The sequence below is a fragment of the Myxine glutinosa genome, chromosome 6 (assembly GCF_964187855.1).
Source record: "Myxine glutinosa chromosome 6, kmMyxGlut1.1, whole genome shotgun sequence".
Lineage (NCBI taxonomy): Eukaryota > Metazoa > Chordata > Myxini > Myxiniformes > Myxinidae > Myxine > Myxine glutinosa.
The window spans coordinates 56968351-56993962 of NC_136266.1; the positions used below are offsets into that span (position 1 = coordinate 56968351).

The 25612-nt window shown below is 40.1% G+C and overlaps 1 protein-coding gene across 1 annotated transcript in view; it reads right to left on the reverse strand.

Annotated features, from left to right (window-relative positions):
• LOC137429375 (tudor domain-containing protein 7B-like) overlaps positions 1-9394 on the reverse strand; it is a 77779-nt gene extending 68385 nt beyond the window's left edge. Inside the window, exons 1-2 of the mRNA XM_078781020.1 lie at positions 8986-9394; positions 7843-7957 (exon numbers count right to left, since the gene is read on the reverse strand). Coding sequence (XP_078637146.1) covers positions 7843-7957; positions 8986-9186 — 316 coding nt within the window. The 5' untranslated portion in view covers positions 9187-9394. The remainder of the gene's footprint in view (positions 1-7842; positions 7958-8985) is intronic.
• Positions 9395-25612: the final 16218 nt, after the last annotated feature.

Below are 25612 nucleotides of genomic sequence, written 5' to 3' on the forward strand. Positions count from 1 at the left end.
AAGATAAATACAATTACAAGAAGAATGTCTCCCTCTTGTATAGTAGCTATCCATTACTGTTTGGTTTCTCTCATTAACACAATCAAAGATAACGAGGTTCTTTTTTGATTTATCTAAATCTTGAGGTGAAGGTATATCATCCGTATTATCACTGAGAATACAAGTTATGGGTTTTGATTTTGATTTCTGTGTATCACAAAATAGTTGTATTATATCCTCAATGTTGTAATCATTTAGTTTGTTTTGAAGTTTAAATAAACCGATAATGTCTTCCTTTTTAAGACCCACATTAAAACCTTGTGATAGTAGTTGATACTCGGGTTGAAAACTTGACTTCGTAAAAATTATTAAATTATCATAATCTAAAAAGTTGGGGGTAAGGAGCATCTTTAAAAGCAAACAGGTTTTTCCACATCCGCTTGAACCAACTATTAGACATCTCAATGAATTTGGAATGTTTTTATGGTTATTAAATTTTATCTTATTTTCCCAAACGGGTAAAAAATCATTCATTTATATATTTGGAAAACAAGTCATCTAACTTTTTTTGAGCTATTTTAGAAACTCTATATTTTATCCTGAGTTCGGGTTTAATTTCAAAATAATTCATCATTTTATTTATAGTATCTTGTATTAACATTTCCATTAAAATTATTTTGAATAATAAATATCATTAAACCCTTATACATTTCCTCAATACAAATAGTCTCTTCCCTTGAAAGAAATGGTGTATTATCATCACAATACTTAACATTCATCTCTCTTATTAATCTTGTAAAGTAATTCATTTTTGGTTCTAATTTAAAAGAGTTATATATATATATATATTTTTAATTATCATTAATTAAAATTAAATCACAGAAAATACATTGTTTATATGAACCCTCATTATTAAGCCCTATTCTATCACAAGCCGGACAATTCTCTAATTTATCATATGGAGAGTCTGGAAATTCTAAATATCCTTCTATCATATTTATATAGTAAATTTTTACTTAAACTAAACGCAAGCTTATTCGTTAATAAATACAATGTTTCAAAGCACAAAAGACAAATTTCAATCAATCTCTACTTCGGTGGAAGATATAGAAAAATATGTCAAAGATGTTAAATTGAACAAAGATAAATATGGAAATTTTGGGGTAAAACCAGTTATGAAAAATAACATGAGCCCCTCTATTTCATTTAAAGGAAGATCTCTAACAATACCTGGAAAGACATCCATTAAAGTAAATCTAACAAAAGTTTCTCCTCTACTCCTGGCAATTTATTCAAAGCTTGAAAAAGTGATCGATCGCGATACTTTGAAAATGAATAATAAGACCATTAATAATTCTAGAGGAGACATTTGTATTTTCTTTAATAATCCAAAGGGTGTAGATCTAAGTAAAATGAATGATGTTAATATTTCTGGTGAAATGTCATTTCGTTCTATGATAGTTAGAGATTATTTAAAGATAACTTTTGATATTAAAAATGTAGAGATTGAATCTGTTAATGAAAGAAAGTATATAGATATTGATGGGAATATTTTTCCTGCTAATTAAATATGAGTCATTACAGCAGTGAAGATTTTACTATTTTATTGAACTCGGACGATAGTGATGATAGTATTTCATTGAACTCGGACGATGGTGAGAGTATTTCATTGAACTCAGATGATAGTTATGATGCTAATAGTTTGTGCTCAAATGATAGTTATGAGAGTAGCTTTATTGATGACTGAGTATGATTCTGAGTATTCATGTGATAGTTATGACTCAGATGATTGAGTGAAAAAGTGTTTTAGTTTAAGTATAGTTTCATATATAAAAAGCCTGTAAAAAGGCACTTTCTTCTACAAGTGTTTTACTTTAAGCACAGTTTCATCTTTAAAAAAGCCTCTAAAAAGGTGTTTTACTTTAAGTATAATTTTGCTATATAAATATGATCAAAGCAACGTATTGCGACGTTTGTGAACAAGAATATAAACAATACAAAAGACACCTTAAAACTAACAAACACACATTTAATCTACTTCACCTACTATCTCTGATTCAGAAGGAAACAAAACACTGTTCTGCCTGTAATAAAAATATCCTCAAGAAAGGCTTCAAAATACATCTGAAAACAAATCAACATTTATCAAATTTTATCACAACTAAAAACTCTGATGGTGCATTCAAAGGACATATTAAAATAAGTCTTTAACTTCAAACCTCCTGAACCAGAGTCTATAGTTGATGCTGTAGAAATAGTTAAACCTGCTGTTCAAACATTGATTGAAAAAACACAAAGAAATGAAACCACTTAAATTTTATATGGGAGTAAAATTAGAAATGACAGGACGAAGGAGTTATAGATACACCATACATGAGAACAGAGCCACACTTTATATCTTCATATCAAGATTTTAAAACATCAGGAGTCTATGAACTTATTAAACAAGAGCAAGATGTGGATAATTCAATCGTAGGAAGTGGATTCAATATAGGAAAAATTATTTACATAGACATTCATATTCTTAAATCAGATCCTCTAAAAGCTTCTTCTTACATTGATTTACCCAGTGTTATCAAAAATAGAAAAGCAGTTATCGATATCAAAAATAGACAATAAATGTTTTCTCTGGTCTATTCTAGCACACTTACATCCTCCACATTTTCATGATGAGAGTCTCATTATAAAAAATATGAGAATACATTAAATACGAAAGATCTAAAGTTTCCGATGACTTTAAATGATATTCCTAAATTTGAAAAGTTGAATAATTTATCAGTTAATGTTTATGGTCTAACAGAAACAAACAACATTCAGGTTTTAAAGCTTTCTGACAATTGTAAACAAACTCGTATTAATCTTCTATATTTTAATTCAGACGAAAATTCACATTATACATACATCAAAGATATTACAAAATTAATAAAAGCACAACTATGTAAAAGAACAAATAAAATATATATTTGTATGTGTTGTCTTAACTTCTTCCATACACAAAAAAGATTAGATAAACATTCAAATTATTGTAGTGAACATAAATCAACGGTAATCAACATGCCTAAAAAAGGCTCAAAGATCACATTCAAAGATGAAAAGAAAACAATAAAACATCCATTTGTTATATATGCTGATTTTGAAAGTATTTTAGAAAAAATTGATACTGCTTCTCCAGATCCAAAAGAATCATACACAAATAAATATCAAAAACATACTCCTTGTGGTTTTTGTTATAATATCAAATCATCCGTTGGTAATGAATATAACAAGTTAGAGGTGTATAGAGGCTCAAATACCCCAGAGGAGTTTGTGAAACGACTAGAAAAAGACTGTCCGATTAACCAAGATAATGAGAGAAACCAATAAACCAATGTCCTTAACAAGTAAAGAAAAAAGAGAATTTAGACAGCCAAAGGTTGCCTGTCATATTTGTGAGAAGAAAATTGGTAAAGGTCTAAAGGTTAGAGACCATTGTCATCTCACTGGTAAATATAGAGGTCCGGCTCATCAAAGTTGTAATATTAATTATCGACTCCTCTTTCATTCCTTTTTTTCTTCATAACGCTCATTATGATACACATCTATTTATCAAGGAACTCAAAGACTTCTGGAAGTATCTCAGCAATTCCAAACACGGATCAGAAATACATTTCATTCACAAAAACAATTCACACATCTCCTATTACTCATATCAGATTTCTTGATACATTTAAATTCATGGCAAGTCCATTGGCTAACTTGGTTCAAAATCTAAAAGAGTTTCCATGTCTTTCAGAGTATTTTTTAGATAAAGATTTTCTAACACAAAAGGGAATTTACCCCTATGACTATATGGACTCATTTGAGAGATTCAATGAAACAACTTCCTTCAAAAGAAAATTTCGATAACAAATTAAACAACAGTCATATATCTGATAAAGATTATGTACACGCAGAAAATGTTTGGGAAAAATATAACATCAAGAATCTTGGCGAGTATCACGATTTGTATCTCAAAACTGATGCTTTTATTGGCCGATGTATTTGAAGCCTTTAGATCCGTTTGTCGCACTGGATATGGATTGGATCCTGCTCACTACTACACAGCACCTGGATTGGCCTGGAGTGCGATGTTGAAAATGACAAAACAAGCTTTGGATTTGATAACCGATGTTGATATGCTTTTGATGATTGAAAAGGCAAAGAGAGGAGGAATTTCACAAGTCTGTTCAAAGAGATATGCTAAAGCAAATAAGTACATTCCAAATTATGATCCATCGGTAGAGAGCTCCTACTTGATGTATTATGATGCGAACAACCTGTATGGCTGGGCAATGTCAGGCTCTTCCTTATGGAAAACTTAGATGGGTAAAGGAAAAAGATTACAAAAACGTTTTACAAGATGTATGTATCTCTCATGCCAAATAATTAAATATCCTACAGCGCGGCATTGCCGGGGCGCCTCCGGCGCCCGGCAATCCCACTGTGCAGCTCATTGAGGCTGCATTGGGAGGGAGAGGTGTACACTCAGATTGATTAATTGTATAATTAAAATCAATAAAAGATTATCACAAAATATTTTCATAATCAATTGGCTAATCGCATAACTAAACCACTAGTGCTTCATCCGAAGATGTATCTTTTAGAAATTTAATTAAATAAGTCATTTATAAAAAATTAAATAATTAGATTACTCAACAAATAATTAATCGATTAATCAATAAATAATTAATAGATGAAATGATTAATCAATAAATCAAAAATATCCTTGATAGCCACATCACTTGGTCACTCATGTCCAAATATTACCTTCCAAGCTCAAAAGGTGCCTGAGATATTGGCCAAATGAGAAAGAAAATAAATAAATGATTAATAATGAAAATAAATAAATAATAATCATAAAAAAATTAAATTATTAATCAATTCGGTCAGAGAACACACAAACCACCATCATTTCATCAGAAACTAACTTAAAAAAAAAAAAAAATTGTCATTAATCGAATAATTAAATAATTAATCGATTGATTAATTAATAAATCAAAAATAGCCTTTGCAGCCAAATCACTTGGTCATTGGCATGTCCATTTTTCAGCTTCCTAACAAAAGGTGCCTGAGTTAATGGTACGAAGAGAAAGGAAATTTAATTAATTAAATAAGTACTTAATCGCTAATAATTAAATAACTCCTCAATTCATTGATTTATCAAAAAACAAAAAATACCGTTTTTGACAAAGGACTTGCTCACTACTGTGCCGAAATTTCAGCGTCCTAGCTCAAAGGATGGCTGAGATATCGCCTGGAAAAACAAACAAGCAAGAAAACAAGAAAACAAACAACCAGAGTGAAAACCGAGTACTCCCTTTCAGCATGCGTCACTGCCGAACCCCCTTCGGTGCCCAGCAATGACGATTTGCAATGCCTGGAGATGGCATAGGAAAGGAGCGGTGCACAACAAGTACACATAGATTCAAAGTACACCGCCCCCATGCCAAATAATTAAATATCCTACAGCGCAGCATTGCCGGGGCGCCTGTGGCACCCGGCAATACCGCAGTGCAGCTCATAGAGGCTGCATTGGAAGGGAGAGGTGTACACTAATTGATTGATTAATTGTGTCATTAAAATCAAAGATTATCACAAAATATTTTCTTAATCAATTGGCTCATAGCATAACTAAACCACTAGTGCTTCATCCGAAGATGTATCTTTTAGAAATTTAATTAAATAAGTCATTAATAAAAAATTAATAATTAATTGATTAATCAACAAATAATTAATCGATTAAATGATTAATCAATAAATCAAAAATATCCTTGATAGCCACATCACTTGGTCATTGTCATGGCCAAATATTAGCTTCCCAGCTCAAAAGGTGCCTGAGATAATGGCCAGAAGAGAAAGGAAATGTATAAGTACTTAATTAATCGATAATAATTAAATAACTTATCAATTCATTGATAAATCAAAAAACAAAAAAATACTGTTTTTGACAAATACTTGTTCACTATTGTGCCAAAATTTCACCTTCCTGGCTCAAAGGATGGCTGAGATATCGCCTGGACAAACAAACAAGAAACCAAAGTGAAAACCGAGTACTCCCTTAACCCTTTCAGCACGCATCATTGCTGAGCCCCCTTCGGTGCCTGGCAATGATGTCATGCAGCGCCTGGAGATGGCATAGGAAAGGAGCTGTGTGGAACAAGACTGAAAGTCTAAGTGTCGTAGCCGGGCTCGTTTGATACTTTAGTTGAGGATGGTATGACCTGAGTGGAGATAACTGTTAGCACATAATAAGGATTAATTTCTTTTTTTGAAGGACTACTAAAGTCTCTAAGCTGTTTGTCACCATGGAAGTGAAGAGATTGCATCGAGACACTGGTTTATTCTAAATCTAAATGTTTCAAGCCAACAATGAACGAACCATACACCACTTCAATCCAGTGACCTTACAGTCATGACAGGGATTGCAGTGTTATGATTATATTTACTATATTATTATTAACAATGTTAGTATTACGAAAACAATACTACAGTATTAAGAAATCTGGACTAATTTGTATAAAGCGGCCTGAAGGCATGAAGTCTAACGCTGATACGTCATGTGTCGCTGATACGTCATGTGTCGTTGTTGGAAGACCCGTAGCCGTAACGCCGATGCTTTCGATATTTGTTGGTCATTTTAACAATCGTCGTTTGCGTTTCACAATGACAAACGTAAAGGTAGAGCATGGCGATTGTGATATATGACAGGTTAAAGGATATGTTCGGCCTTGACGGCATAGAAATCGAAATGGCAGTGTGTGGAGTCAGCCATCGCACGCCGTAATGACAGATGTAATCACGTCACATCACCCGTCATGTGACCAGATACTCAGGTCTGATTGGTGTACATTTGAGGGACACACACATCCATGCAGACAGACAAACACTGTTCTTTCTAGATGGCTTTGCACGACGGACTACACTGTTTAAAATAAATAAATAAACCCAATTGCATTGACACTCAATTTGAACATAGAGAAAAATAAAGCAAATAAGTAAATAAACAACAAACTCGATTAAATGCATGATAATGTACAGTACCTGTAATGGAGTATTTTACAGTACAGTGCTTGTATATTCATATCGAATGGGGCAGATATATCCATGAAGACGTTTGTTGTATTTGGGTGAGCCAAATACAGATAATAAGCAGGTTGCAAAGGTTTAAACATGATAGCATGCGCAAGCTCTCATTACCACGGCACACGTGAGCAGACCACACGTCACACAGAACGGTACACGCGAGCAGACCACACGGCACACAGAACGGTACACGCGAGCAGACCACACGGCACACAGAACGGTACACGCGAGCAGCCACACGGCACACAGAACGGTACACGCGAGCAGACCACACGGTACACGCGAGAAGACCACACGGCACACAGAACGGTACATGCGAGCAGGTGACATGGCACATGTGAAGCAACATGGGTCCACACGGCACATGTGAAGCAACATGGGTCCACATGGCACATGTGAAGCAACATGGGCCCACACTGCACATACATGGGTCCACACTGTACATGTGAATCAACATGGGCCCACACTGCACATACATGGGTCCACATGGCACATGTGAATCAACATGGGCCCACACTGCACATGCGAGCAAATGACCTGTTTACACATTACATGTGAATACAACACAGGTATACACTATACATGTTACAGGTGAAGGAAATATAGGTTTGTGGTGGTGTACTGTAAAGGTGAAAATTGAACAGTTCATTCAAACAATATTAAACCTTGATCAATTAATCTGGGTCAATGTTGAGCACAAACAGGGTATAAATAACCTCAATCTCAAAGTTAACAATAAAGGAATCAAATTTTTCAACAAACCTCGATAAGCGACGAGCCTTCTTTTGCTAGCATGTTTTAATGAAACCTTCTTCTGCTTCAACATCATGTTTGTCAGGTGTTGAGTTTCCACCGACATGGCACCGTAACATTTAACCTGCAACAAAAGCAGCAGCACGAATTTTGATTCCAAATCAGAGTGAATATAATAATAATCTATCTATAATTCCAGTAATCTCTATGTCTGTGTGTTTGTCTGTGTGTTTGTCTGTGTGTTTGTCGTTTGTCTGTGACCGCTGTTTCTCGACAACCACGGGTCCGATATACTTGAAACTTGCCAGGTATATTGCTGGGGACCCGAGGATGTGCCTTTTCAAGGTTTCATATTAATCGGAGTAGTTACCGAGCTATGGCGATTTCTTTACCAAACTCCGCAAGCCGTTCGCTTTGGACCAAACCATTTCATGTAAATAGAGGGGGGGGGGGATTGTCACCGTACTCGCAAGCCGTTCGCTTTGGCTTTGCGAATGGACCAAACCATTTCATGTAAATAGAGGGGGGGGATATAATTTTAGATATATATATAGTACGGGCATGCCCTAGTAATAATAACAATAACAATTTGTGATGCGAAAGTTGCATCGAGTAAATGAATGAGAATGAACGAACGAACGTAGATCGACTGAGGTAAATGAATGAATGTCCGAATTTGCCTTTCCCGCCCGACTTGTTCGCCCCACTCACTGAACGACAAGACAAATCAACCGCAATACACAAACGTTCAAAGGCGCCATTTTGGAGCAATACACCAGACTTACTTGGTATACAAAGTCGAGGCTCATAAAATTTGAATTTCTTACAAATTCAAAGCAATTTAAAATTTGCTATTTTTGTGGCAAAACGTTAACTTTATTGCATATAGTCCTCCATACACAAATAATAAAGTATTATATTTATACAAGCAAATAATTCCACAAACGAAACAGTACGTTGCTTGTTGCACCTGTTGCGTCGCAATGGCGGAAAAAAGAAAAAAGAAAAAAAAAAGGTCAGATGAGACCGAAGGTGTTCGATAAAACAACGCGATCGACGATAAGGAAAACGTTACAAAAGTACAACTACAATAATCAAAATTTGGGAATCAATTGTAATAAAATAAGTAATGTACGGTAATGCAAGTCAAACCTGTCGGTATTTGTCCAAGCGAATGGACACCACGTCGGGCCAGGTCTCCAAGAAAGCCCTCAGGTTGTCGAAGCCCAGACTCTTGTACGGGATGGATTTTGCCGTCAACTTGTGGTACTCCTCCTGAAGTTGGTCCAGCAGGACCCCCAGCGGATTTGTAGCCAAGACAGTCTGTAAGAGCTTGACGACTTCGGCCTCCATGTCTTTCTTCCACCTCACTCAGAAATCGCAACGAACGGGAACGAAATCGCCCAATCGCAACGAACAAACAAACGAACGAGAACGAGAGCGGACAAGGACAAATAAGAACGAACAAATAAGAACGGACAAGAACAAATAAAAACGGACAACAAATAAGAGCGGACAAGAACAAATAAGAGCGGACAAGAACAAATAAGAGCGGACAAGAACAAATAAGAGCGGACAAGAACAAATAAGAGCGGACAAGAACAAATAAGAGCGGACAAGAACAAATAAGAGCGGACAAGAACAAATAAGAGCGGACAAGAACAAATAAGAGCGGACAAGAACAAATAAGAACGGACAAGAACAAATAAGAACGGACAAGAACAAATAAGAGCGGCCTAGAACAAATAAGAACGGACAAGAACAAATAAGAACGGACAAGAACAAATAAGAACAAATAAGAGCGGACAAGAACAAATAAGAACAAATAAGAACGAACGAGCCCGAAATACCACAATCGCAAAGAACGAACGACGCAAAAGGGCGCAGGCCGCACCCGCAGCCGCAAGTGCTCGACATCCACCTTATATAACCCACAGAGGTATATAATATGGAGAGCCAATTGGCCACCTCGCAGCATTAGCCGCCGTGAAGCCACCGGAAATAGTCTGGCGGCCATATTGGGAAGCCGATCGTAAGCCTGTCAAAGCAAAGGCGTGGCGCACTGATGATGCAGCTGGAGCGAATTTTAGGACCGCCGACTATTTAATTAATATAGAATACTAATATTTGAACTGATATTCGGGCTCAGAATCCCGTTCTTTAAGGAAATGGTGTTCATTAAGTTTGAAGTTGGTTCTAGACGCATTTTTCCTGGGGAATCCAATGGTTTAGAGCTTGTTTGAAAAAAAAGTGCCCAAAATTACCGCTCGGTGTTCTTTATCGTTCTTCTCATGACCCAATCACCCACTAGTAGGAATAAGAATCCTGACATGTTACACCCCTGTTTAACTCCCGTCTTCACCTTGAACCATTCTGTTGTTTCACCTTGGTCGACGACCGCACATTGAAAGTCTTGGTAAAGGGCTTTTACAAGGTTCACTAATTTTCCAGGTATGCTGTATTTCTTCATTATGACCCAGACTTTCTCTGGGCAAGGAGTCGAAAGCTTTCTAGAAATCTATAAAATTGAGGTACATCGTCGTTTGCCATTCTTTGGCTTGTTCTATAATATTCCTCAATATAAAGATCTGATTTGTTGTCATGTTATATGATGTTACTTAATTCAGTCATTATATTGTAACTAAGATGTGTATGTTTCTATTACCGAGATGTTAGAAACCACGCAGATATAATGATAACCAGAGTTTATTCTACACTGACATGGGTCAGCAACACATCAACAGTGAGTCAGTCACATAAATGACATGAAACGCTGTCATGTAGTTAACCCACACAATTCACAGTTAACCCACAAAACACACCCACACCATGTAGAGATGAGGTCGCTCTTATATTTCAGCTTGCTCTGGTGTTGCCTCACTGGTGAGCAAACAGGACCAGTTTGCAATATTTTTTCCTGATGCGCTCTTCCTTCATGTCATCATCGAGTGTTCTCACAACATGATGGAAACGTATCTGGCTGTATGATTGTGATACAGAATGTATTAAAGCAAACACATGGTTGCTGTCTGCCTCACAGTCAAACATGTGCCGATCCAAGGAAGCAAATGTAGACCGACCGACCTCAGAAAGGACAGAAGTGGAAATTGCCACTCTTATCCCACTTTCACGAGGCATTTTGCCATTGCTTACAGCCAGGAGCCTCTTGACACAGCGTTCAGTCGCCTCACAGACACGAACAACACTGTGCGAGGGAACTATGAGGCCACCCCTGTTCTTGGTAACAATCAGGCTGTACATTGGTGTGGTTTGCCATTCTTCGTTGTTACTGGTCAATGCAGAAAGACATTGGCTACACTTCAGAGTCTTCCTCACCATCCTCACCACATAGCCGGCAATATAGCCAACACATGACTCTGTAAAGATGGAAAGTTGCTCAAAATTTGGAATATCCGCATAGTCGTGGTCCTCTTTTGCCGGCGATCTCAGCTCCAGGTCGTATCGTCTGGCCACCAACATGTCGTGACTCTCGTCAGGCACAGCCTGCTTTGCAACGCACTTGAAGGAAGCCGCATTCAGGATTCTGGTTGAGTCCTGTGCAGAACAGTTCCCACTTGCAGACTTGATGTCATGTCGCATCAAGAGGCGCTTATATGCGGCAACAAACTGCCGGGCCGTTGGGTTATTCCCACTTCCACATGCAATGCGGACCGCTCCAAAGAAAAGTTCAATGTGGTCTTGGCTCATTTTGTACGTGAGCAGGTATCGCAGGGGAGATGAGGCAGGTTTGACATATGTGAAATACAAAATTTTGACACTCTCTATGCAGATCATGAAACCAATGAAGGGGGTTTTCAAACGCGTATTGGTCATAACTTGACCATTCATGTTTTTGATGTTGGACAAGTAACTGTAGGCAGTATCCAGGAATGGCAGGAAAAGTCCTTCTCGTGATGTCATGAGTGGTGCCTTGTAGTTTCGTGCCAATGGATTGCGAGAATTTAGAATGTCAAACAGTTTGTCCAATGTTTCAATGTATTGGCAGGTAGCCTCACTGCCCTGAAATTCTGATAGTTGCAAAGTGTCCCTGCAAAACCGAATTGCATCTGCCACACTAGTGCTCAATGTCTGAGCAGCTGTGTCCACCTTCATGACATTGCTCTTCCACTCGATGTGTTTCCGGGAGAGCTTATTTCCCAGACGCAAGCCTTCCCTCTTCTGCAGATCAAAGAGTGCCTGGATGTATTTCCACGCGATGACTTTTTTGTTGCCATCCTCCATCATTTTCATGGATCCAAGACAGTTTCTTGCAAGTTTAAGCATGTGACATGCATCGAGTACAACACAAATTTTCTTTTCGGGATTTGCTGGGTGGGGAAATGTTGGTTTCACATTCTGCGGCGTGATGTCGGCACCTAGCTCACGTAACATTGTCAAATGAGCGGACGGTCCATCGCAAGTTAAGGAAACCACCTCTGCACCGATATCATGCAATTTTAGTAGACATTGTGTCACCAAATTCGCCTGTTCCTTCCCCGACAATCCATTTATCATAAAGTATGCTACAGGCACTTTCCAACTGTCATTCAGCTTCCATTCCCCGATTCCGATTCCCCGATCGACGTGGGAGCCCCAGCTCCTTCACTAGCAGACAAGACAGCCGGCTTAACGTTCGCCAGGATGATCAGTCGCCCTGCCCGTGAAATACCAGGATCGGGATTCGTACCAGGACCCTGAACAACGTCCTGCCCTACCTACTGCTACTGCGAAGTGGGAAGGCAATGGCAAACCACCTAGTGCTGTAATTTATACAACCCTCATTTGCAGTTATTGGCATCAGATAGCTAAGGAAAAATAACAACTATTGAACAATAAACTTCCAATTTAGTTGCATGTTCGAGTCCGGTGTATTGTATTACTTGCCCTGATGGATGTGGACGAATGTCACAATCGGCTTCCCAATATGGCCGCCAAGCAACTTCCGCTAGCTTCAGCCGACAGCCGTCATTGGCTCTCCAGTTTATTATATACCTCCGTGATATAACCACTGAACTATAACACTACGTGGAACGGACAGTCTGCGAACACACACACAAAAGGCCCATAGGCAGTGAGTTTTACATGAAGCCACGGGATCGCAATGCATTATGGGATTTAGTCACGCAAAAAGCGTATTGCTTTTGTATCGCTGTGATTGAACGACGTACACATCTTGCAAGATTTATATAGAGATTTCTTTCATAATTGCACATTTGTTCTTAGTTGTTTCACTTCGGTGACATGATACTAGAGTAAAACAGAATGCCATCCTGTTCTGCAATCAACTGCACGAATCGAGATGTTCGTGAAAATCGCGAGAAAGGGTTGACATTTCACAGGTAAGGAAACGCCAATTTTTTTCCATTTTTTTCCCTTGTCACCCTTTTGTCACTTACATGTAATCACTTTTTTTTTCAGGTTTCCACGATGCAACCCAGATCGGTTGAGGCAATGGCTGATAAACATGCGGAGGGACAGATGGATGCCAACAGCCAGGTCTGTGCTATGCTCCAAGCACTTCACAGCACAAAGCTTCCACACGTTTGGACTGCGTGTAAAGCTCCGTGATTCTGCTGTGCCAACAATATTTGACCTCCCTCGTCATCTCCAAAAGGTATGTTGTATTCACATCTGTACATTTAAATCCAAGTTGCTCTGAGTGTACACTGTTCTATTATTAATAATTATATCAAACTTAGACTAAGAAATACAGGTAGAGTACATTGTGACATGTACAGTATATATGTCACATGTGATTCCATCTTTGATATTGTGTGTCTTGATCAGGTTTTGAGGTACTAAGACAATCCTTCACATCAGAAATAATTGATGCAATTGGTGAGGTGTAAAACAAAATTAAATTTCATAATGAATTTTAGTAACACTTTGGAATAAAGCCATTGTTTAAGGGATGACAATTTTCACCAAAAGAGGCACCTGTCATTAGACGGCTGCAATAAAATAGTTTTAAAGAATTTATCTTTATATCTGATGACATTGTCTATTTGATTGTCTTAGTCTCTTAGACAACTAATGTATTGAAAGAGATCACATTTTGGGAACATTTATGTTACCTGCTAATGCACACTGGCAGAAATTCTGATTTTGTTTGTGTGCACACAAATGGGCAACCAATGTAAGACCTTCTGGTACTTTGTGATTAAAATACTAATTTATGAAATTTACTAGTTCCTATAGTGATTACAGCAATTTTAATTATTAGCTTCTGCAATGTACATCACTGTTTGCATGGAATTACCCTTTGAAATTTTGTTTTTTGTTTTTTGTTTCAGAAAGTGAACAACCGGAAATGCCCAGCAGTCCGCATTTCTACACCACCTTTAAGGGAACCAGATCTTCATTCTTGCCCATTGCCACAGCAAAATGCCCCTGTTGACCCGCTGGCTGAGCACAATTATGCTACAATGGACTCTCCGAGGAAATTGAAGCACAAGTTAGATAAGTCCATAGAGAGACTGGAAATATGTCAAAAGAAAATGAAAGTAGTGCATCAACGAACACGCCGTTTTAAGCGGAAGGTAGAGACCCTGAGAGGTGTCATCAATGAGCTACGGAATGAAAACCTGATTTCCACCAATTGCGCGGACTTGCTTGATGGCACCATTGATGGCATACCTAAAGATTTGATGACAAGAATCGTTGAATGCAAAAAGGGAAAGGGATCATCTGCTTATCCTGAGGAGCTGAAGTCCTTTGCACTCACACTACAATTCTACTCGGCAAAGGCTTATGAATATGTCAGAAAAACTTTTGACTTGAGCATACCCCACCCACGCCAACTTCGGAGATGGTACAGTAGGATTGATGGTGATCCAGGTTTCACGAAACAGGCATTCTCCTCACTAGCAGGAAAAGTGACCAGAAACAGAGAAACTGGAAAGGAGACTATCATCGCCTTGATGTTGGACGAGATGTCTATTCACAAGCATGTGGAATTTGCTGAAGGCAAATATCATGGCTATGTAGATGTTGGAAATGGTGCAACAGATGATGCCACCCCATTAGCTAAAGATGCCCTTGTTCTCATGGCAGTCTCAGTGAATGAATCTTGGAAAATACCATTAGCATATTTCCTCATAGATGGAATGACGGGAGCAGAAAGGGCAAATTTGGTTCTGGAATGTCTGTTGCGACTGAATAACATTGGTGTACGTGCTGTGTCATTAACGTGCGATGGGCCATCCTGCCATATTGCAATGATGAAGGTACTAGGAGCAAACGTGAACATCAATGGAATGGATCCTTCATTTCCACACCCAGCTGACCCTTCCGTGCGCGTATATGTGATACTTGACGTCTGCCATATGCTGAAACTACTTCGCAATTCATTTGCAGATGGTGGGATTTTTAGAACGCAGGATGGTCAAAGTGTGAAATGGACATACATTGAAGAGCTTCACAAACTTCAAGGATCTGAAGGACTCCGACTTGGGAACAAGGTAAAAAATGCCCACATTCAGTGGAGAACGCAGAAAATGAAAGTGAACCTGGCAGCACAAATATTCAGTGCCAGTGTTGCTGATGCTCTGCAATATTGCGAAGAAAAACTTCAACTTCCACAATTCCAGGGCTGCAGTGCAACTATAGAGTTTCTTCGGCATGTTGATTCAGCCTTCGATGCTTTAAACAGCAGAAATCCGTTTGGAAGGGGGCTGAAAGCACCATTGAAAGGGGACAACCATGCATCCATTCAACAACGATTGCATGATGCTGAAGTCTTCCTTCTCGGTCTCAAAGATGGATCTGGTAGGAAAATGTGTGAAGGACCAAGAAAGACTGGTTTTGTTGGCTTCGTTGTTAGCATCAGAAGCATTTTAAACATGTATCAAGAACTTGTCGCACCAACCGATGCCCCACTCAAATACCTACTAACGTATAAATTCTCTCAGGATCACATTGAATTGTTCTTTTCCGCCCTCAGAGCACGTGGAGGATTCAACAACAACCCCACTGCAAGACAGTTCAAAGCTGCATACAAACGCCTGTTGATGAGACATCACATAAAAAATGGCACTGGGAACTGTATTCTTCGTGATGACACAGCCATTCTTCACACTGAGAGCGTCAATGATGTCACAACTATGAACATTACTCGAAAGTATGATCTCATTCCCAGACAACCCAGCAAGACAGATCATGACTACAGTGACATGCCACATATTGAGCCCTTATCAGAATATAAGGATGCGGCTGTCAACTACATCAGTGGATACATTGTGAAATCTCTTAGGCTGCATATGGACTGTATGGAATGTGCCAATGCAATGTCATCTTCTGATGGCAATGCTCATGACTTTGTCACCATGAAAGATCGCGGGAGGCTGCAGAGGCCATCAGCTAGCGTAGTATCTGTATGTAGAGAAACAGAGAAATGTTTCCAGCGACTTCTAAGAATAACTCAAGGAAAGCTTCCTCAAGGCCGTGGAGTCACATCTGCTATCTCTTCCTCAGTTCTGGAGAACACAAGCCACATGAACTTATTTCCTCAGTTGCACCGTCACCAGTTTGATACTACAATTGACAACAACCACATTCACAGCCTGATCAAGAAAATTGCATCACGGTATGGACAGATCAAGCTCTACCACTTAGGAAGGGTAAAAACAGATGCTGCTACCGGGCCCAAAGTAAGGAAGCTCCTAGCCAAAACAATTTTGTTTCGTCATCAGTAGACATGGACTTTATATTATGTAGAAAATGATAATAAATTGGATTTTTTTTTTTATTAGCATACAACATCCAGATATTTCAAAGACATGTATGATCTTAATGATAGTGAAAATTATTGTCACTGGTAATTTTTTTAATAGTATGAAGCTTTGACACTTGACTGTGTACAGTAATTTGCCTTGTTATTTGTATAACTACAGTTGAAAGTTCTTGCCTCACTCTCATCAGCTCATTTCTGAAATGCAACATATTTGTTACTGTATACACTGTACAGAAAATGTTCATGTACCTATCATGGACATTTATGCATGTTTACTCACTATTATATCTATGTATGTGTACATGTATGAAGTATATGATGCAATTTAAGCGCTTTGTTGTGCTACACTTCCTTTAATTTTTTTTGACATGTTTATTGTAATTTGCTTTGTGTGTGAATTATGGACAGTATGCCACAAAATTACCTAAACTCGACCTTGATAGCCATGTTTTGCCTTGTATTTTGTGCAAGTACAGTGTACATTACAGTATTAGTCATGTGTGTAACATTGATAATCATGGATTCAATATTTTTAGTACGTTCTTGCGATGAAAATAATGGCAAAATTTATCTTGGAAAACTTACACCTACCCACAAAGGCTATGGGGGCATTCATTTTTCTGGGTGCATACGATAGGGGGCGCCATACATGTCGGTGGCTTCAGCGGATCACGGGCACCGTCCGTTCCACGTAGTGTTATAGTTCAGTGGATATAACCATTCGAATTTGCCCCGCCCCTTCCTCTGTACTTAATTATAATTAACCTCATACGGAACGCAAAATTATTTTTAAATTAACGTTGGAGTCCGGTCCATGTTGGAATGTAAAATTTTTAATACTTTTTTCTGGTAAACGTTGGTTACGATTTTTTTGTAATTCTTCTTCTCCACAAGGTTTCGCCACACAACACAACACAACACAATGATAATACTGCACTGTATTTGTGGAAAATGTGATTTTAAAAAGTTCATGATAAATGTCGTGTCCCGTTGAGACAAATTTGTGAAAGATCACGTGTTCGTATTTGAATCGTATGTTACGATAAAACCAGTCACGGGATTTCACTTTACAAACGTTCGTTAAACAACCCAAACTGTTAATCGGAATAAAGCATCGATTTTAATAACAATTATCTGGTTTTTTTTTATCAGAGCGGGAAATATTTTAAATACAGTAACGGTAATCTGTATTTAAATTCACACAATCAACGTGTCCGTCGATGTTTCACAACGCGCGCCATTTTCTTCATCAAGTTTCGTGTTCTTGAGTTTAATTTGTTCATTTATTAATGTAATATATTGGATGTATGTCCAGCGTTCCAGCGTTCGTGTGTGTGTGTGTATGTGTGTGTGTGTGTGTGTGGATATGTATATGTGTGTGTGTGTGTTTATGTAGTATGTGTTTATGCGTGTGTGTGCGTGTGTGTGTGTGTGTGTGTGTGTGTGTGTGTGTGTGTGTGTGTGTGTGTGTGTGTGTGTGTGGGGATATGTATATGTGTGTGTGTGTGTGTGTGTGTGTGTTTATGTAGTATGTGTTTATGCGTGTGTGTGTGTGTGTGTGTATGTGGATATGTATACACAAAGAATTAAGTTAAGCACCCCCCCCGTTTTTTTACAACCTCGCACATTACAAGTTTGTTGTCGTCAAAACAGTGTAATATACCCATGATATTGCTATATTTTCTGGAGAAGTGATATTATGGTCACATAAAAACATAACAATCATGCCGTTTTCAATATTTTATTCTGAATAATTTAAGGTGAAAATTTTTGGGAATTTTAGGCATATTTTCACCTCAATTTAAGTATGGAGCTATAGGTCCATCACGGACAGTGTGGATGACGTTTATGTTTTCTAACGTACAGTCATTGTTCTGAGAAGACCTCTAGCGATCTTTGCGTCAATAACGTGTGTAGGACCCACGTGATCGGATCACTGACTCAACCCTACGTCTCATAGACCCTGTAAGCCGTCGTATGCGTTGCTGTGGCAGGTTGAACCCCCTCGAGCACGTTTGGGACATGTTGGGACGACAAATTGCGAAGATGGTCCCTCCAATAGCCAATCTGGATGAATTGGAACGTGCATTACATCGGGAATGGAACAACCTGCCACAGCAACGCATACGACGGCTTACAGGGTCTATGAGACGTAGGGTTGAGTCAGTGATCCGATCACGTGGGTCCTACACACGTTATTGACGCAAAGATCGCTAGAGGTCTTCTCAGAACAATGACTGTACGTTAGAAAACATAAACGTCATCCACACTGTCCGTGACGGACCTATAGCTCCATACTTAAATTGAGGTGAAAATATGCCTAAAATTCCCAAAAAATTTCACCTTAAATTATTCAGAATAAAATATTGAAAACGGCATGATTGTTATGTTTTTATGTGACCATAATATCACTTCTCCAGAAAATATAGCAATATCATGGGTATATTACACTGTTTTGACGACAACAAACTTGTAATGTGCGAGGTTGTAAAAAAACGGGGGGGGTGCTTAACTTAATTCTTTGTGTATATATGTGTGTGTGTGTATATATATGTATATGTGTGTGTGTGTATGTATATGTGTGTGTGTGTGTGTGTGTGTGTGTGTGTGTATGTATATGTGTGTGTGTGTGTGTGTGTGTGTGTGTGTGTGTGTGTGTGTGTGTGTGTGTGTGTGTCGTCGTTTATCTCCATATGCAGGTTTCAGAGGGTGGTGCTTGTACCAGTGGATTCTTCCGACATCTTAATGTATTATCATTGTGTTCCCAGGTCTCGAAGTGTCCACCTTCGTTTGCATAAGGGATTACGATTCATGGACGTGTAAGCACAATAGTTATTATTATTATTGATAAACAAACACTGCTAACTAACGGTTGTTTGAATTTACGCATTTACGATGAGTTACTGCCGTCGTTGGTTTTTGGCGCGAAGAGGAGACGGAAGTGTGGCTGACCTTGGTGAGTTGCTGGTGCTTTTCCCTCGTGGTGCGTGCTGCACCTGCTTTGAATACTCTAGTTCTGCATTGAGGAACATACTGCCCTTGGAAGAAATCCGTCTCCTAGTCCTTTGGTTATTCCATTAAAACCCAGATGTAACACCCACCAACATAAATCGGGTGTTATACACGGACCACGTTGTGAAGTTTTCTTGTTCCCAAAGTTTTGTTCCAACTGTTCTTTTCAGGATCGTCACCGAGGTCAACAGCCTCCACCTGCAGTAATAATATATTGTTGCGGATATGGGATTTGGCCTCCATCCATATCCGCTTGTAAATATTCCCCTATTTCCCCAATACTCCCCAACTATCCCCAATCCCCCATTCCCTAGTCCCATTGTCTGTAAACAACACTCTGTAGCCCCGACCTTCCCTTTTTTCCCCCATTAAATGTCGTGCCCAGGTTCACCGCATCTCACGTAGACAACTATAGGACATCTTGCTAGTTATTCTTAGTCTATGTCAGTTAAGGACTCGTTTCCATTAATTCTGACTCTTCGTTGCACCAGAATGTGATTGTATGGCACCAGTAGTAAGTTTAGGACCTCCCAATACCTCCCCATAATCTCATCTCCGCATCCTCCCATCATCTCATGAAACAACAACACCAACAACAACAACAGCGGCGCGGGGAGTGCGCGTCCTCACTCCGGCTTGGTTAGCCGCCATTGACCATGTGCTCCGACGGGGTTACCACACAGGGGCTGACTGTCAGCTCCTCGTCAAGGGCGGAGCCCGGTAACCCCCCCGCATCCAATAAGAAGCGGCGGACCGATTCCATCTGGGGCGGAGCTAACGAGCCGAGGGCGTGTCACTCCCCGCTGGATATACGCAGGAAGACGGAGGTGACGTCAGATGCGCCCCAGCTACGAAGGAGAAAGGACGTCACCTCCTAGCGCCGAGAGATACCTCCCGCATCTCTGGACCGGACCGGGTCGATTCTGCCCCTGAGCCAAGGTGCACCTTGAGCCATCGACTACCTGCCCCTCCTTGCCATCAATCACTGTGTGAGTCAGCCTTGTCCCGTTTGTCTGTGGTCTGTCGGGGCTAAGATAAGACCGTGTATAAGTGCCCACCTTTCTGTGCTGTACCTCTTGTCCGTGTAATCTAAACGTTCTGCATATCCCATATTATATCCTCCTCCGGAGGTCTTGAGAACTGTACCCCTGGTGTCGTGTCATTTAACCCAGCCGTTGTGTCCTTTCCTTGATTGATCTAGCGTAGCGCGATTCGGCCAACGTTCGAGTATAATCGGGTAACTTGTGCGAACACGGCGGCCATTCCGCTCGGCCCAGCATAACATCTTAATAAGTCGTGTCCGTAACAATATTTTCACAGATGTTTTTTTTTTAAGGCTCAGGTGCTTCTTCATCAGTTTGAATTTGAAGACTGAACCTCTTCTTCCTCATTTCCGGTACTCCAATAATCACTGGTACAATTTCGGCAGTCTTCGGTTTCCGACATCTTAATGTTTCGACTTCATTTTTGAGACCCAGGTGTGTTTGTGTGCGTGTTCTGTTAAATATATTTAAATTCCAGAAACGGTCGTTGCGTTGAAAAATAAACTTCCATTCAACAAGAACCCTGCAAACCGCCATTAAAGCGCGTAGTTTACAACTTCAAGTTTAATTGCTCGTACAATAGAATGTTAAAAACGTTGAATATGAATACCTGGTGTGCTATCACCTTCATCTCTGCATCCTCATTTGCAGTCGGAACAACAATTAACGTTCTCTTTTAGAAATGCAAATGTAATGTAAAGTATTTCACAACACGTAATCGTTTAGCACCTTTAATGACGTATTTACCTGTTCTAACTGATTGTATGAGTGATGCATCCAGCGATAAAGACCTTGCACTCCAGGGGTGTAAGAATGGCTAAAAATGTTGAAGTGCCTGTACCAGTGGATTCTTATTTCAAAATATCAAATTCAAGAGATTTTTAAAATTTCAACAAGTCGGATTGGCTGGAAAAGTTTTCATGCCAAGTCTTTCACAGGAGCTGATTTTGTCAGGAATTCGTCATTTGTTCACAGTGCCTGAGATAATTCGCCTCTTGGTCGTGAATGACACCGCGGGTTCTCTATAGTCCACCAGGTCATTCTAGCAGACGGGACAACCGGCTTAATGTCCATCTGAGGGACTAGGTGCGTATCAATGCAACACCTGTCTACAAAGCACCAACCTCACAGTTTATAGTCGAGTGGAGAATCGAACCGCGATGACAGTTCATAGGTCACTGTAGTATCCCTGCACCATCATATCCGAGTATTAATTACTAGATGTCACAACAAACGACCAACAACTGGAAGGTGTCAGAGGTTCCGTAACCTAAAGGAAGCTCTAAAAGCAAAAACCTTTTCAACCAATTAGAATGTCCAACATCAGAGCGAACTTTAGGGATCCTCCTGTACAGGTTGCTGCTGTTGCTCCAGACATTGTGTCCTTTATAACAGAATCTTTTCTTTCACAGGATATTCCAGAATCTGTGGCTCTTTTCTTGGCTATTTTCTGGACCACTTCGACATTCCAAACCTCCACTCCGGTAGTGGTGGTGGTGCCATTCATTTCAAGATCTCCATCCTTCATAACACTTCATCTATACTAACTCTCCTAACCCTCTAGAATATGTCTGACCTCACATTCGTCTTCACAAACACCTAATGTTCATCTGCATGATGTATAAATCTACCAAAATGTATGATTCCTCCACTTACACCTCCCTTTTTACTCACAAACCATCCATCCGATGAACTCTCTCTTCCTCATTTGCAGTGATTTCAGTTCACCCGAATTCACATTATGATTTCAATTAAAATTCACACTAAGTGATTTCAATTCACCTATTGAAATCCCCCTCTTGTTCGTCGTCGGTGGATTGGGATCCTCTTCTTGCTGATCTTCGGTGGATTGGAATCCTCTTCTTGCTCGTCGTCGGTGGATTGGGATCCCCTTCTTGCTCGTCGTCGGTGGATTGGAATCCCCTTCTTGTTCGTCGTCGGTGGATTGGAATCCTCTTCATGCTGGTTGTTGGTGGATTGGAATCCTCTTCTTGCTCGTCGTCGTTGGATTGGAATCTTCTTGCTGGTCGTCGGTGGATTGGAATCCTCTTGATGGTCGTCGGTAGATTGGAATCCTCTTCTTGCTGGTCGTCGGTGGATTGGAAGCCTCTTCTCGCTCGTTGGTAGATTGGAATCCTCTTCTTGCTGATCGTCGGTGGATTCGAATCGTCTTCTTGCTCGTCGTCGGTAGATTGGAATCCTATTCTTGCTCGTCGTTGGTGGATTAGAATCCTCTTCTTGCTGGTTGTTGGTGGATTAGAATTCTCTTTCTGGTCGTCGGTGGATTGGAAACCTCTTGCTGGTCGTCGGTGGATTGGAATCCTCTTGATGGTCGCTGGTGGATTGGAATCCTCTTCTTACTGGTCGTCGGTGGATTGGAATCCTATTAATGGTTGCCGGTGGATTGGAATCCTCTTGTAGCTCGTTGGTGGATTGGAATCCTCTTCTTGTCGATCGTCAGTGGTTGGTAATCTTGTTGGTCGTCGATGGATTGGAATCCTCTTCTTGCTCGTCGTCAGTGGATTGGAATTCTCTTGTTGCTGGTCATTGGTGGATTGGAATTCTCCTGGTAGTCATCGGTGGATTGGAATCTTCTTGCGTCAGTGGATCGTCGGTGGATTGGAATCCTCTTGATGGTCGCTGGTGGATTGGAATCCTCTTCTTACTGGTCGTCGGTGGATTGGAATCCTATTAATGGTTGCCTCTTCTTGGGATCCTCTTCTTGCTGATCTTCGGTGGATTGGAATCCTCTTCTTGCTCGTCGTCGGTGGATTGGGATCCCCTTCTTGCTCGTCGTCGGTGGATTGGAATCCCCTTCTTGTTCGTCGTCGGTGGATTGGAATCCTCTTCATGCTGGTTGTTGGTGGATTGGAATCCTCTTCTTGCTCGTCGTCGTTGGATTGGAATCTTCTTGCTGGTCGTCGGTGGATTGGAATCCTCTTGATGGTCGTCGGTAGATTGGAATCCTCTTCTTGCTGGTCGTCGGTGGATTGGAAGCCTCTTCTCGCTCGTTGGTAGATTGGAATCCTCTTCTTGCTGATCGTCGGTGGATTCGAATCGTCTTCTTGCTCGTCGTCGGTAGATTGGAATCCTATTCTTGCTCGTCGTTGGTGGATTAGAATCCTCTTCTTGCTGGTTGTTGGTGGATTAGAATTCTCTTTCTGGTCGTCGGTGGATTGGAAACCTCTTGCTGGTCGTCGGTGGATTGGAATCCTCTTGATGGTCGCTGGTGGATTGGAATCCTCTTCTTACTGGTCGTCGGTGGATTGGAATCCTATTAATGGTTGCCGGTGGATTGGAATCCTCTTGTAGCTCGTTGGTGGATTGGAATCCTCTTCTTGTCGATCGTCAGTGGTTGGTAATCTTGTTGGTCGTCGATGGATTGGAATCCTCTTCTTGCAAATGAGGTCGTCAGTGGATTGGAATCATCTTGATGGTCATCGGTGGATTGGAATCCTCTTCTTGCTGGTCATTGGTGGATTGGAATCCTATTCTTGCTGGTCGTCGGTGGATTGGAATCCTCTTGCCGGTCGCCGGTGGATTGGAATCCTCTTATAGGTCGTTGGTGGATTGGAATCCTCTTCTTGTCGATCGTCAGATGTTAGTAATCTTCTTGCTGGTTGTTGATGGATTGGAATCCTCTTCTTGCTCGTTGTTGGTGGATTGGAATTATCTTCTTACTGGTCATTGGTGGATTGGAATCCTCCTGATAGTCATTGGTGGATTGGAAATCCTCTTCTTGCTGGTGGTCAGTGGATTGGAATCCTATTCTTGCTGGTCGTCGGTGGATTGGAATCCTCTTGACGGTCGCCGGTGGATTGGAATCCTCTTATAGGTCGTTGGTGGATTGGAATCCTCTTCTTGTCGATCGTCAGATGTTAGTAATCTTCTTGCTGGTTGTTGATGGATTGGAATCCTCTTCTTGCTGGTTGTTGGTGGATTGGAATCCTCTTCTTGATGGTCATCGGTGGTTTGGAATCCTCTTCTTGCTGGTTGTCGGTGGATTGGAATCCTATTCTTGCTCGTTCATGGATTGGAATCCTCTTCTTGCTGATTGTCGGTGGATTGGAATCCTCTTCTTGTTGGTCGTCGATGGATTTGAATCCTCTTCTTGCTGGTCGTCGGTGGTTTGGAATCGTCTTCTTGCTGGTCGTCAGTGGATTAGTGCAGGAACCACATTGGAAAAAGTGCCTTATTTAGTTATTCCGTTCACGCATCAGTGTATATACCTGAAACCTATATAGTTTGGTAGAGGGGTCCTATGGGCAGTAGATATGCCCGGTTTTAATTCTAGATAGGTGTGCATTACCGATTTATAAGCATTTTGCTGATTCATTTGTGTACACCATTTCCACCACTTACTGAATTTGGTATAACGTATCTACATGGACAAATATACAGCATGGGTAGCTTTGTATGGTATCAAATTGACCGGAAAGACATACTGCACACAGAGAGTACCACCATAAGGCCTTATCCTAGCTGTTCATTCTTCAAGCCACCAAAAACTTCAAAATTTTGTCAAAATTCCGTTTCAGTTTAGGTTCTAGTCCCCCATCATTTTGTTCATAACCCCAAAAGTATATGACCGATTTATATGTTTGATACACCAAAATCATCCCCATTTATTACCCTTCAAAATAAGATCACATAATCAAGAAATGTATCCCAAACCATTAATAAACTCTCAGTGAAGCAAAACTAAGGCTACCCCCTTATTTTTGATGGAAACAAAAATGTCCAAAAATGTGTATTAATATTTATGTCAGTTGCTAAACATTAAATTAGGAAGGATACTGGAGCTTGTCTGAATCATGAAAACAAGAAATAAACCAAAGAATTCTTGCAATAATTAAACAAAACAGATTGTTGTTGTTGCAGGCCATAAATAACATTTAATACGCTCAAACAATCCTTATTTAACAAGTATGATTCGAAGGTGAGATACTTCCGCCCCGCCATAAGGAACAACTATGTTATAATAAACTGTTAT